Consider the following 12580-nt stretch of genomic DNA (forward strand, 5'->3'; position numbering starts at 1 on the left):
GTATTACGCCTCCTTCTATGGCTAATGGTCTGCGCCATTGTGTTTCTTATTGTATTGGTATCATAGGCTAGCGCGTTACCCCGGAGCCCTTGCGGGCCAGCAAAATCCGAGTACCCTTTTGATAGGATCTCTCTTGGAGCCCCTTCCATCCGTTGACCTTACCTCGCTCAAGGTCGTTGCTTGATGTTACATACCTGTGAAAGGATCCCGAAACTCGAGCAAATCGCGCTGCCCGTAAAAATCACCAGCGACGGTCAGAATCATGTTGAGCGTAGCCCGCATGTTCATCCGCGCCCGCAGCTGATCCGATACCTCCTTGTTGTCGCCCTCGCCGTCTGGGATAGCCTCCTCCGCGATGGGTTCTTCTGACGGTGCCTCGGACGGCGCATCCTCGACGTCTGCGGCAGTGTCTATCTGGGCGAGGAGTCGAGCGCGTGCTTCCTCGAGCGTTTCGGTTGGTGCCGGTGCCGATGCTGGTTCTTCTTCCACGACCTCGCCTTCGTCGATCTCGCCGTCTTCGGAGACGTCCATTGGCTCTGACTTTTGGTCGTCGTCGATTTCTCCGTCCTCGACTTCGCCGTCGCCAACTTGGTCTTCTTCACGTTTCGAGGCCACGGCTCGGACATCAACCTTACCGCTCGGCGTCGTCTCCTCCCCACTCCCCTCCTCCTCCCTCTCCCCATCCCTCTCATCAACCTCCATCTCCCTCAACGCCTCCTCATCATCAGAACTCTCATCAACAGCGTCATTCACCCCCAAATCCATCCCCTCCCCCTCCAACGCATCCCTCAACGCCGCCATATCCGCCAAACTCTGCATCATCAGCACCGCCCGCCGCCCTAGATCCCTAACCCACCCAACCTCCACGTGATTCATCTCCCCACGCTCCGGCAGCCGCGCAAGCAAAGCCCACAACCACCGGCTCGTGCGCTCCTTCATCTCGCTCCCGCGCCGGAGGAACGCGCCGCCGCCTAGGAGGACGCGGAGCACGCGCAGGACGCCTTCTTTGTCCATGGAGGCGACTTGTGCTGGTAAGGGGTCCGCGTCGCGGAGGCGGTTGGACCAGGTGGTGTAGGTTGCTGATTTGGGCGCGAAGGCGCCGACGCGGAAGTCGTGGGGGGATCCGGGGTAGAGGGCGGCGACGGCGGAGGCGGGCGGGGTGGAGTGGAGGGTTTTGCGGAGGAGGTTGAAGCGGGTGAGGATGGCGGCGAAGTAGGCTTCGCGGATGGCGGACTCGGGGTCTCCTCCGGCATCGCTGCCTTGGTCTTGGGTGTCGTAGAGGCCTTCGTTGCCGGGCCACTCGCCTTCTTCTACTTCGTCGTCGTGGCTGGTTGTGTGGGGTTTGTCCCAGTTGTCGGGTCGTGCTGTGTATGCGCCGTCTGCGTAGTATCCCCTGAAGTCACCCTCGCCTGTGTTGTAGATGTCGCGATCGCGGTTCTCCTCCTCTGCGTCTTCGCCGTCGCCATCATCGTATTGGAGCTCTTTCGGTAGTTGAGGGCCGATAGGGACCTTTGGCGCGACGAGTAGGTGCGGTATGCCGTTTGATTGTGTCCTAGAATACTCACCACATCAGCATCGCCTTGCGCTACCTCGAAGACCAGTTCAGCACATTGGAAGAAGACAGTCTAGTGGAAAGGGGAGCGACTCCTTACCTCACTGATTTGAGATACGCCATGGCATCTCCATCATCCTCAAAATCCAGCTCCGGGTCTACCGGCACCGTCGTCGAGCCCGCGACGGACGAGAAGACGTACTTCTGTCCCCATGTCGGGTCGATGTGTGCGTTTTGGTGGTCGCGCGCCTTGTTCTTGTTGCGTTTGGGCGCGGGTTGCGCGCCGTCGTTGCCGTCGGAGGCATCGTAGCTACGTTTCGAGGCCATACTCGTGAGAGGACTTTGAAGCTATTGTCGCTGGACCCAGGGGTATGTTTTTTGAGGGGGCCGAGGAAAAGTTGGCGACGTGGTTTGGGTGTAGCGCTGGTGTTTGCGAAAGGCGACGAGTCGCGAAATTTCCCCCTGGTTAGAGCTTCTGCCTCCTGGCGCTGATCCCCAACTTTTCAGTGGAGAATTGTCTTTATTTAGTGGGGTCGTTGATAACGTCGTGGTCGGGCTAAAGCCTTCCGACTGGCTTCGGGACATTGAGGCTGCTTTTCCGACATCCAGTCCCGTCTTCAGGAGCAACGTCAACAACAACACTCACTATCGTATGCCATGTTTTAACAAGACCTGATACTCGAAGTTTGTTTGGGGCATCAGCTGCAACTTTGTGTTGGTTGTTGGAAACAATCATGATCATCAAGACCGATCACTACAATTTTATTACTTTTTACTGAATGCATTGCCTTAAATATTCCCAATTTGACTTGCAGAACTGTAGAGGGGTTCAAAAGTATATCAACTCATTAAGAATCTAGATTCCAGTCACTACGCTCGCAGCTATTATGCCATTTTAGGAGTTAGTCTAAAAAGAGGAATGAAGAAGGCTTAGAAGAGACTGAATCTTGGAGTTGCAGCGAACTCCCGCTCATTCCGAGCTCTGTCTTGCCTCAATCTAGAACACGAAGCTAGGGTAAGTTTTCGGAACGGCAAAATGATGACATTGTACGCATAGTATGCGATTTGAAATAATACAGAGGTATCATTGCATGAGGTGACCTAGACGCGATCTTTTGGGTGAATAATCGGTCAACCCCTACAGCCTTTTCCATCCAGCCACAGCACCTGCCTCGCTCCTTCCCACTGCTACGTCCCTCCTTCCCTTCCTTAACCTATCTCCAGTTCCACAGACACCTGAGGGTGTATAGACCCCCTCAATTCCATTCCCGTCACTAGCATAGCGGCATCCGTCTAGGTCGGCGAGTTAGGTCAAGCTGTGCGCGTGGTATAATACTTAATAAAATCAATAAGTATTCCTATTAAATCAGAGTTCGGATTGACTGAGGGGCGCGCTGTTTGACCTCGGTCAGGGGCGTGAGTTCTATGGCATATTATCCCCCTCACTTCTCCTTTCGGTTTCCTCTTTATAGTCTGACATCTGAGAGACTTCTATATTTACCCCTGGCTTGGTGTGCTTGGTGAAGCCGAGGGCAGTGTTGAGTGATTCGAGGCATATTGCGCTTTTTTAATCACTTGGGTGATTCCCTCAAATTATCCCGAAGCGCATGTTTCCTTTCAAAACGAGTAGAAAGATGTGGCCAAGTAAAGCGGAATTTGGTTCTCTTGAACGGTTCATTCGATTTCACTCGCCGATCCTCCAAGCCCGGGTTTTAAATGGCTTGTAGTAATAACCTTGCAGCTGAGCATTCTGTCATACTTCCCCTGAACCGGCCCGTTGATCTTTGATCCTCACTACAAGATATGCTGGCATCTACACTCCTTGAACGACGAGAGGTGTTATTTCATTGGGTACATGCAGACACACTCTTCACTGTACTCCAAGCCCTTGAGGACATGGTCGGTGTACTTGACCTCTCTCGAGGAGTGCTAGTAGGATTCAAAGAAAGAAGAGTGTTCAAGGCCTCCGCCGAGATAGAGGGCATCCCTATATCTGATAACAACAGTTCTCAACAACTCCGCCGTAGACAACATGGCCGTCTTTTTGTTTTCGGCTGTGTTGGTAGTTGTTGATGTCGACCTCTTGGAACCAATCACTTGACAGGTAAGCAGAGTTGCTATTCCTCAAGCATCTCATCCGTTTCAGAATGGCCGGAGCTAAGACGAAGCGCAGAGTGGCAACTTCACAGGACGAGAACCCTAGAGGGCTACTCAGGTTCATGGTCTCATTTTCTCTATACTTTGCACCTCTTAATGAGGGCAAAGCCCAAGATTACATACACGTACGCTGGCGGTACTTTCACGTTACGAGAATCCAGGATATCGGTGTGATCAGGCACCTAAACGTTAAGCACAAACGGGCGATAACATGAGCTGCTCATCATGTTACGATTTCGATTTCTTCCCTGGTGCGTCTGGATCAGTGACGCTCGGTTGATCAGCCGGGGAGTGTCGATTGTTTACCGTTGTCAATTTAATGTGCCTGCATGATGCGATTATCTGTTCGGTTGGTGGTGGCTTAGGCAACGATAGGAACGTAATTGAGCTGGCTGTACCGTATCAACTCCGACTGTAAAGTACGGGATAGAATTGCTAGGGAAAGACGTGGCGGTAGTATATCTATTCCGTAAGTTGGCTGAGCTGGAGCATCAACACCACCAGGTGGGCTTCGTCGTTCACGTTCCGGTCCACACGGGCATAGTTCTTTAATTGGATGGTGGTATTGCTAATTAGGTGCCCTAGGTCCCTCATAATCTGTGTTGCAGGTGAAGGCACCGCTCAGGCTCACATATCAATTCTAGGCGTTTGTCCAAGTATATTCCTTACGCTATATACCTAAGAAGCCCATTGAGAGAGCGTTAAGGGTTGTGGTGAACAGGATGGGGACTGGGGAACAGGACACTGTTTCATCACCCGCTTGTAAGATACCTAGAAATGCGTTTCCGACTGGGAGCATTGAGATATAAGTGACAGTCTCAGGTTTTCACACGCTTAAAGAAGTTCGTTGACTTTGTAGTAGTAGAATTGCCAATTGTCTAGTTACTACAAGTAAGTGGTGTCAATCCAGCTGAGGTGCAGGGGACCTTGTAGCTTCCCCGCGGAAACTACTGCAGCCCACTCTTGTGTACGAAAGTTTGATGGCAGGAGACCTAAGTGGCCCGCTACCTTCTATATCAAAGAGATAGATTGCCATAATTGTATTCCTCCAAGTTGATAGTCAAATCTTGTGAAGGCTGAGCTCCGTTGTGCTAAGGATTGAGTTGGAACTAATCTCAAGAGTGACCAAGACTGGCTGGATTAAGGTAAGGTACCTCCGAAAAGAACCGTTGTGTCACTCTCCACCGGCTGTTGGAGGAGCTAGCGGTGGACCCCTGTCCAAGCTCCAGGCCAAATTCCCAATTCCATCCATCGACTTCAATCTCCCCGAACTTCACAATCGCATCCCGCAGAACACACCACCAATTGCGACAATGGCGACGACAGTACCAGACCAACCGCCCCCTCCGCCCGACAATGAAACAGTCTACGGCGGCTACACGCGATTCGAAATCGAACTCGAGGTAACATGCTTCCCCCCAAAGCTCACACCCAAGTCTCTCAAGAGTTCCTGCTAACCTCCTCGCGCGCGCGCGCAGTTCGTCCAATCCCTCGCGAACCCCCTCTACCTAAACCACCTCGCGACTCAAAAACTTCTCACCCGCCCCGACTTCGTCGCCTACCTCGCCTACCTGCAATACTGGACCCGCCCGCCGTACCTAAAGTACCTCATGTACCCCGGCCCGACGCTGAAGCACCTCGAGCTCCTGCAGCAGGAGCAGTTCCGGCAGGACGTCATCAGCCCCGATCTTGTGCAGAGGCTGATGGACGACGGGATGCGGGCTGCGGTCGACTGGCACCGGAACGATGCGTGAGGCCTTTGAAAGGCGGACGGAATGCGCCTTCGGTTCTGGGAGTACGCGAGGGCACGGCGATCAACTCGAATTCCTCCATGGAATGGGATGACAAGCCTTGGGCGTCGCGAGAAATGTGCCGCGAAAACACGGCCAAGATGGAAAGAATGGAATCGGGGGGCCAGGGATCGCGCGCAGGATGATGCGAGGCGGGGAGACGCGCGCGGCTGTGAAGCAGCATCACAGCAGACATATCACGAAGTTACGACTAAGATAGGGGAGGGCCACAGGAAAGTGCCAACATATAATCCAAAAAAGTCGCAGATAAAGGTTCGCTTTGCAGAGCGGCCCGGCCCAATAGGAAAGGCATGTTCCTAAACAAGCTCTAGAAACGGATAGTCGCAGCTCCATCGAGTAGCGTATAGCCAAAAGAAAACAAGAATAAATCCACGCATCGTCCCCAACGCCTCGCAATGCCCAGTGAAAGTCCCGAAAAGAAGTCTTCCTCGTCCATCCTCAATTTTCTCTCCATCTGTTTCCGCACGACATACACTGCAAACACATCAAGTTAACATTCTACTATTCCCTCCCTTTCGATAAGACCACGGCAAAGCGTACCTTGTAGAACGTAGTCATGGGCTCATCAGCACTACGAATCTGGACCTGGAAGAAAGCAGCCTCATCGCCGTTGCAGCCGTCCTTGGGGCACTGGGCGCGCGCCTTGTCGGCATTGTCCCACTCGCCAGGTCCACCGAAGACGTCCTCGCGCTCCTTGCGCTCAAAGTCGCGGCGGGAGTAGATCGGCTCGGTGATGGCGTGCTCAAAGGGGCAGGTTCGGCACTCGAGGCGGTTGCGCACGCCCGCGTAGGCGGAGACGGTGAGGATGTTGGCGCAGTTGGGACAGACTGTGTTTTGTCTTGTTAGCGAATGCGCCTGGTAGGTAGACGGGGTTGGGTTGGATGGGAGCTTTGGAGTGGGATGGAGTCTTACAGAGCAACATCTTGGCGGGATGTGTGGTTTGTGGTGTCGTCGCGGAAGTGTACTGTGCTGCTTGGTGATGTGCTCGGCTCACCGCGAACCTCGTCTCTCGGTGTGATCGTCTTGGAAAATTCAGCGGGCCTCGAATGCGACGGTGGGGGACGAAGCTGCGATTGACCAGTACCTTAAGTTAGGCCGGAACAGTCACCATCGACCAGCGTCACAGGAAAAAAACGTTCTTGGCAACCCTCAGAAAAACGGTCCCGCCGGAAGCCCGCCGCAATAATGTTCCGTGCCCCTCCAAGAGGCTCCCGTCCTCACCCCGCCTTACCCGTCCCGTCCGTCCACTTGAAGTGCGAATAGCGGGGTTAACGGACTGTTTCCAGGATCGCTGGGCCTTTGTTCACTGTAAGCACTGCAACAATGGAAGCTACCGGTTGCTGAGGTTTAGCCATTGGATCCTCTGGCAACTGCGCTAGGTTCATGACACCTGAAGTGCCTGATGCCTCAGCTAACAGGTAACATACCTTACCTTAGAATACGGAGTACCTTAGGTAGGTAAGGTAGGTACATGGGCGGCAACTGGTGGCTACGTATCTCGAGTGAATCAGGGGTTTGGCGATCACTGCCACCTCCTTGACACCCCCAAACCTGGAAACTGCCGCGTAGCCTCTCAGCCCCACGAGCCTTCAGGTTTGGAAAGGAACCTACCTAAGTTTGGGTACCTACGTAGCTGCACCTCACCTCATCCGAAAGCCAAACGCAGCCCAAAGTTCAAGTGACGACTCGCAACATCTCCCCGAACCCAGATCTACCTCACAGCGCGATCGGACGTTGCGCGACTCACCTTCTTTCTTCCTCTCCAGTCTACTGGTATTCTTCTCCCGCAACCTCACACATTCACCGCCTTGGACGAAGCCATCGTATCTTACCCTATCGTCCAAGCCGCCCCTCACCTTTCCCTCCCACGATAACGCACCTTGAAAAAACAACGGCTACCAGGGCACTACTAAATACTTTTTACCCCTCACCGTTCTTCTACCTCAACCCCTTCCCGCCGTGACCTCCGATCCACGAACCCCACCAAAGCGACTTCCTCCCCGGCCCAGCACGGAAGGCCAATTCGAAACACCACCTTCTTTACCCAGCACAGCACAGCACAGCACGGCAACGGCAGACACTCGTCATTCTACTTCTTCCTGCCTTCGACACGATAGCCTCGTCGTGAACAAAACCGCGCGCACACCCACCCACACACAACCCCACCACAATCATGGCAGGAGATCACGAGGAGCACGAGGTTCGTCTTGCCCACTTCTCTGCCACACAGAGGCAATCCTCCCACGAGAAAATGTAAAGAGCTGACATGACACCTGCAGGGCGCCTCCGTCCAGGAGCTCCTCATCGAGGCCGCACGGCGCGACAACACAGAACTCTTCAACGACGTCATCGCCGGTATCAAGGACGAGAACGAGCTCTCCCGTATCCTCAATGAGACCACCACCGTCATGGGGAACCACCTCTACCACGAAGCTGCCTCCCGTGGAAACTGTACGTCTCGCCTGCCCTCGCACACTTCCTCTCGACCACTCGAACCTTCCTCCGACACCGCCGACTCCCCCTTCCTTTCCCACTTCTCTGATCCTACAAACAAAGGCAACATGCTAACTCTAACGTCTCTCTCCCACAGACGACATAATCGACCTCCTCCTCGACCAACCAAACTTTGAATGCGATCCCATCAACCGCCAAGAAGGCGACACACCCCTCCACACCGCCATTCGCTGGATCAACAACGAATCCCAAGCCAACCGCGAATTCGGCAACGCCCTCGTCGACATGATGCTCGAAGCCGGCTCCAGCCCACGCATCAAGAACAAGGGCGGCCTCACGCCCCTCCAGCTCGTCGACCCCCGTAACCCGGCCCTTCGCGAGCTCATCCAGAAGCACGAGTACGCCTCGCTCAACGCCGGCGACTTCATCAACGTGGACTCTTCATCCGCTGGAAAGAAGAGCAAGGGCGGTGCCGCTCCGGCGTCGGCGCCCCCCGGTGCACCCCCTTCGATCCCTAATTCCGCCGCACCGCCTGTGCCGTCTGCTGGCTACGCGTACGACGACGAGAGTGACGATGATGCCGAGTTCAGTGGTAGCGACGACGAGGAGAGGGCCGAGTGGGATCGGAGACGCAAGGAGCGTGCCGCGCGCAAGGGTTGAATACTTTCCGGTTGTAGGAGCGTTTTGATTACCTCCCAGTGAATGAGAGAGAGGGGGGGGAGGGCAGGAGGGTTTTGCAAATTTTGAGCATAAACTTGGTTGCACTTTTTTGTTCTTTTTCGCCGGCACATCTGTTTCCATGTCAAACCCCTCGCCTCTTTCCAATACCCTCTGCCCATTCGGCGGCGAAGGGGTTGGAGGAGGCGAGAGTCAAGACAACGTACAAACAACGACACGGCCAGTACGGAGTATGGAGAGAGAGAGGAAATAGGAAACAGGCGATGTAGGAAAGAAGAGAAAGAGCAAAAAAAAAATCCACAACCGTCAGACTTTTCCAGTGTAACGATCATGGGGGTCAAGGGTATTTTCAGGCTGGGCATCATCTCACGAAAAAAAAGAAAGCAAGAAAGAAATGAAGAAGGAAAACACCTCTTGACGAACATGGGGTGAGAGATGGAATGAGGCAGTTATAGAAAAACGGAGTCGGGACATGAGGCAGGCCGAGTTTTTCTAGGTACATTTTGCAATCAAAACTTCCAGACGTTGATAAGTTGTGTCTATTCAGGTTCAAGCCATGGAAAGTTTCGTGTCTCTCGTGTTGGAATATTGGAACTCACCACCAAAAGTTCTACGGTTAGAAAAGCATACTCGGTTGGCTTGGGTTGCAATACCTAAACTTGCTATTAGTTGATGCATGCTCTGGACGGCCTCCCGGTTGCACGGCGGCGGATCCCCCGTCTCCATCGCTTCCCCTTCCGAAAAGCTTAAAACTCTCCGCTTGTCACATAATTACCGGCAACACAAGTACCTAAGCATAGGTTTGTGTTGGGGGGGGGGGGGGGGGGGGGGGGGGGGGTTGAAAGAATGAAGGAAATCTAGTTTACGTTCTCATGATACCCATTCTACATCAAGATTTTGGCAGCTGCTCTTCACGTTCGTTCCATCACGCTGGAAACTACGGTCTAAATTGTCAAAGTATGAAGTGTATTGTATTTATCATGGGTATAAGCTTTCTAGGTACTCGAAAGGAAGGTTGCGGCTATGCCGTCTTCTAGCTCACACCGTTGAGCCACTGTATCGCCGTCCTTCTGCGCCATGCATCTATCATCCATGCCTCGTACAATCATTCCAGGGTATCCCAATGCCAAAATCCAAAGTTGCAAAGAAGCACGTCTGATTGCGTGGGTCCAGCCCGTCGTGCTTATTCCAGAGAAGGCAAATGCAAACAGCTCAAAGGCATCTACCAGCCCAACAGCATGGCAGCGGTTGTGGCCGCCGCGCAGATCGCCCACAGAGACGAAGAAGCCAGGCCTGGAGCAGCGTTCTTTTCGCTCTCAGACTCTATGTAGGATTGATTCTTAACCAGATCCAGGTTTTTCTGACTCAAGAAGCCGGCGCTCGCTAGCTCAAACAGCTGCGGTCCCATGGTGCGGAGAATGTTAGTGCTCCTTCCAGCGGGACAAAATACAACCTCCCAGCCGCCGCCCGATGGGATGATGAAGGTCGATGTTTGGTCGTCAAAGGCGAAGCTATACGCATCAGGACACAGGGACTTGGCGTGTCTGGAGTACAAGCCCGGCTTGCACTTATTGGGGTCATGCCATTTCCCTATACAGCAGTCGGAATCCTTATTCGTGGCCGCACATTGGCTCTTGCACGGACTGAAGGTCGGACGTTGGATGTTGTCGTCAGGGTACGGGTAGACACCATCACCAGGCTTGTCTGGCGGGTTGGAAAGCAGAGGCCATGGGCACCAGTCTTTGGAACTCTCGTTGGATTCAGTTGGCTCCCAAGGCACGGGGTAAGTGCTGTTGGTGTAGACGGTGCCGCTTGCCGCGCGTTGTGAGAGGAAGCCTGTCGTGGCGATACAGGCGCAGTTGGTCAGGTTTGGCGGGATGTAAGTTGTGTTCTCGGCGGGAATGTAGTTGATGCCCACAGGGATGTTGTAGCCGTCGACAAGGGAGATATCGTAAAATGTTTGGCGCCCAGACACACCACCGGCCAAGTTGAACTCGGCGAGAGTTGCGGGAACAGCACCCTGGGTTGATCAGCATTCGTCTATTTCGTTCAGGATGGCGAGACTTACACTGAATTCACAGTCTAGCTTTCCAAAGCAATCACCCGTCTCACAGCCTGCCGACTCTCCATTGACGGTACAGTTGGTTCTTCCCCAAGCGCGGCCTTGCCATGTTGGCCCAACCCACATATCTCGACTGTCACCCGAGGCGAGCTCGAAACCACCAATGCCGGGGCCGACGCCATGCTGCGTCGTGATGCCGGGCCATATCGTGTTAGGACACGAGTTGGTGACCTTCAAGGGGATTCTCCCATTCCAGTCCTCGGGCGGGCCTCGTCTGGCGGGGTTGTACCGCTTGTTTAGTTGAAGGTAGTCGGTCTTGTAGTTGGGATGATAGCTGGGGAACACGATTGCGTTGGCTGTGGGTAGCTGCGAGGATATGGCCAGCGCGACGAAGAGGCTCTGGCCTGTTCTCGAAGGCCGCTTGTCGCCTCTCTTTGAAGACGACGGTCTCATGGTTTCGGAAGCTGGTCGTCTCTGACAGTCTTTTGGTGTAATCCAAGAGAAGTAGCAAAATGATAGTGACAACACGTCGTGTAATTCGTCGACTCGAAGGATCCAATGTATGTTTTACGCCGGGATGCTGTGACAATTCATGGTTCGGAGGGATCCAAGCTTCCGCGGTCTGGACGAACGACGATCTGGAGTAGATATAACAACCGCCCAGCACCCAACGGTGGTGAGCAATTAGACGCCACCAATAGTCTGCGACGGACCTGCGCCGAGTGACGTACGGGAGCGTCGACGTGAGAGCGAATGCACAAAAGCAAGGGGCGGCGGGATTGCCCAGAGGGCGATCGGCCTGCCTGATCCAGGGGCCAATTCCTGATTATCCCTGCACGCGCGATGTAGCGTCAGAGGTCGACCAGGTGGAAGACGCAGGTTGGTTGGGCGGGCGTGGAAGGGTGGAACAGGAACTGGGTCGTAGGGCAGGGGAAAGGAAAAGTAGCTTATTTTTCTTCGCGCTTAATAGACAAGCGTTATCCGACACTAATGATGCAGAAAGGGACGTCGTCGCGTTTTGTAGGAATAGCCTCGAGTGAACGAGATTGGTAAGATGTCGAGGTTCAAGAAGAGAGAAGAACACCCAATCGCATCACTATCCGTACAATGCCTATTTACCTCACATGAATTCACCACATACTTGCCCTCAACTGGAGGAGGGGGGGGCATTGGCCCGTCCCATTTACCTGCTGCCGCTGTCAGTAGTCGAGGGTGCAAAATGCAGGGCCCGACCTTGGGTCGAACCTCCCAGCGGTTCATGTTCAGACGATGACGCAGGCGCAACTGGCTGCCAGGTTTCCCGCTGGCACTGACCGGGGGTTGATCTGGTCTCCTTCGGCTCGTTAGCGATCAGGGCCTTCCTTGCTTGGCTCTCTTCCTCTCCCCGCGCCGTTTACCAACTGGGCCGTGGGCGCAACGCGGTCTCCACACTGAAGTTGCTGTGGCTGAGTCGAGGCATGCTAGGACTGGTCAGCATCGCAAGTACTACCTCGCCGTTCTTCCACTGAGAACTACATCATGTCAGTCCTTGTCTTATCTCTCGACATAGCCCCCACAACGTTGCTCTTCACCGTCATGACCTTGGCCAGGAAGCTTCGTCAAGATAGAACATGGAACCATCTCTCAAGTACAGCATAAGGTGTTTGGTTGGGTATGTCTTGATTCCGAGAACCGCTAGCCCGGCATCCATGATCCTCCACTCCACGTGGTGCACCGAGTTTGCAAAACACAATTCTTGGCAAGTCTTGTTCCAATCAGACCAAGACTTGGTCAAGAGCTGGCTTAGATACTACCTACATAGTTTACGATTACAGCCAAAAAGTACAGAAGGTCAGCCCTCCTCACTAGGGGGAGGGGGGCTTACGA

General features: G+C 53.9%; 5 protein-coding genes across 5 annotated transcripts; 2 read left to right on the forward strand and 3 right to left on the reverse strand.

The window, feature by feature from the left end:
• Positions 1 to 186: 186 nt before the first annotated feature.
• On the reverse strand, positions 187 to 1879 carry BDP81DRAFT_305523 (uncharacterized protein; the record flags this gene model as incomplete). The annotated part of the gene is made up of 2 exons (XM_060583181.1): positions 187 to 1552; positions 1653 to 1879. The coding sequence occupies 2 exons, from the start codon at positions 1877 to 1879 to the stop codon at positions 187 to 189; spliced, it is 1593 nt and encodes a 530-aa protein (XP_060452421.1).
• Positions 1880 to 5022: 3143 nt separating this feature from the next.
• On the forward strand, positions 5023 to 5463 carry BDP81DRAFT_389160 (RNA polymerase II transcription subunit 31 mediator; the record flags this gene model as incomplete). Its single annotated transcript, XM_060587223.1, has 2 exons — positions 5023 to 5112; positions 5188 to 5463. 2 exons carry the CDS (start codon positions 5023 to 5025, stop codon positions 5461 to 5463), a joined length of 366 nt encoding a protein of 121 aa, XP_060452422.1.
• A 338-nt stretch (positions 5464 to 5801) lies between these two features.
• On the reverse strand, positions 5802 to 6780 carry BDP81DRAFT_20579 (transcription factor S-II). Its single transcript, XM_060582604.1, has 3 exons — positions 6433 to 6780; positions 6061 to 6347; positions 5802 to 5994 (listed from the first exon to the last, which is right to left on the reverse strand). The coding sequence occupies exons 1-3, from the start codon at positions 6440 to 6442 to the stop codon at positions 5959 to 5961; spliced, it is 333 nt and encodes a 110-aa protein (XP_060452423.1). The 5' UTR covers positions 6443 to 6780; the 3' UTR covers positions 5802 to 5958.
• A 913-nt stretch (positions 6781 to 7693) lies between these two features.
• On the forward strand, positions 7694 to 8634 carry BDP81DRAFT_305303 (uncharacterized protein; the record flags this gene model as incomplete). The annotated part of the gene is made up of 3 exons (XM_060583158.1): positions 7694 to 7720; positions 7800 to 7971; positions 8111 to 8634. The coding sequence occupies 3 exons, from the start codon at positions 7694 to 7696 to the stop codon at positions 8632 to 8634; spliced, it is 723 nt and encodes a 240-aa protein (XP_060452424.1).
• Positions 8635 to 9605: 971 nt separating this feature from the next.
• BDP81DRAFT_477743 (thaumatin family protein) lies at positions 9606 to 11459 on the reverse strand. Its single transcript, XM_060594828.1, has 2 exons — positions 10721 to 11459; positions 9606 to 10672 (listed from the first exon to the last, which is right to left on the reverse strand). Exons 1-2 carry the CDS (start codon positions 11165 to 11167, stop codon positions 9875 to 9877), a joined length of 1245 nt encoding a protein of 414 aa, XP_060452425.1. The 5' UTR covers positions 11168 to 11459; the 3' UTR covers positions 9606 to 9874.
• Between the last annotated feature and the right edge of the window lie 1121 nt (positions 11460 to 12580).

Source organism: Colletotrichum phormii (genome assembly GCF_030913505.1).
Source record: "Colletotrichum phormii strain CBS 102054 chromosome Unknown BDP81scaffold_1, whole genome shotgun sequence".
NCBI classification, from domain to species: Eukaryota; Fungi; Ascomycota; class Sordariomycetes; order Glomerellales; family Glomerellaceae; genus Colletotrichum; species Colletotrichum phormii.

What these genes read in the sequence shown, in the direction of transcription:
- BDP81DRAFT_477743 (XM_060594828.1), bottom strand. Translation starts at nt 11,167, where the DNA reads ATGAGACCGTCGTCTTCAAAGAGAGGCGACAAGCGGCCTTCGAGAACA. An exon ending in AGCTAGACTGTGAATTCAGT is followed by an intron (nt 10,673 to 10,720) that starts GTAAGTCTCGCC and finishes TGATCAACCCAG; the next exon opens with GGTGCTGTTCCCGCAACTCT.
- BDP81DRAFT_20579 (XM_060582604.1), bottom strand. An exon ending in CCATGACTACGTTCTACAAG is followed by an intron (nt 5,995 to 6,060) that starts GTACGCTTTGCC and finishes ATGTGTTTGCAG; the next exon opens with TGTATGTCGTGCGGAAACAG.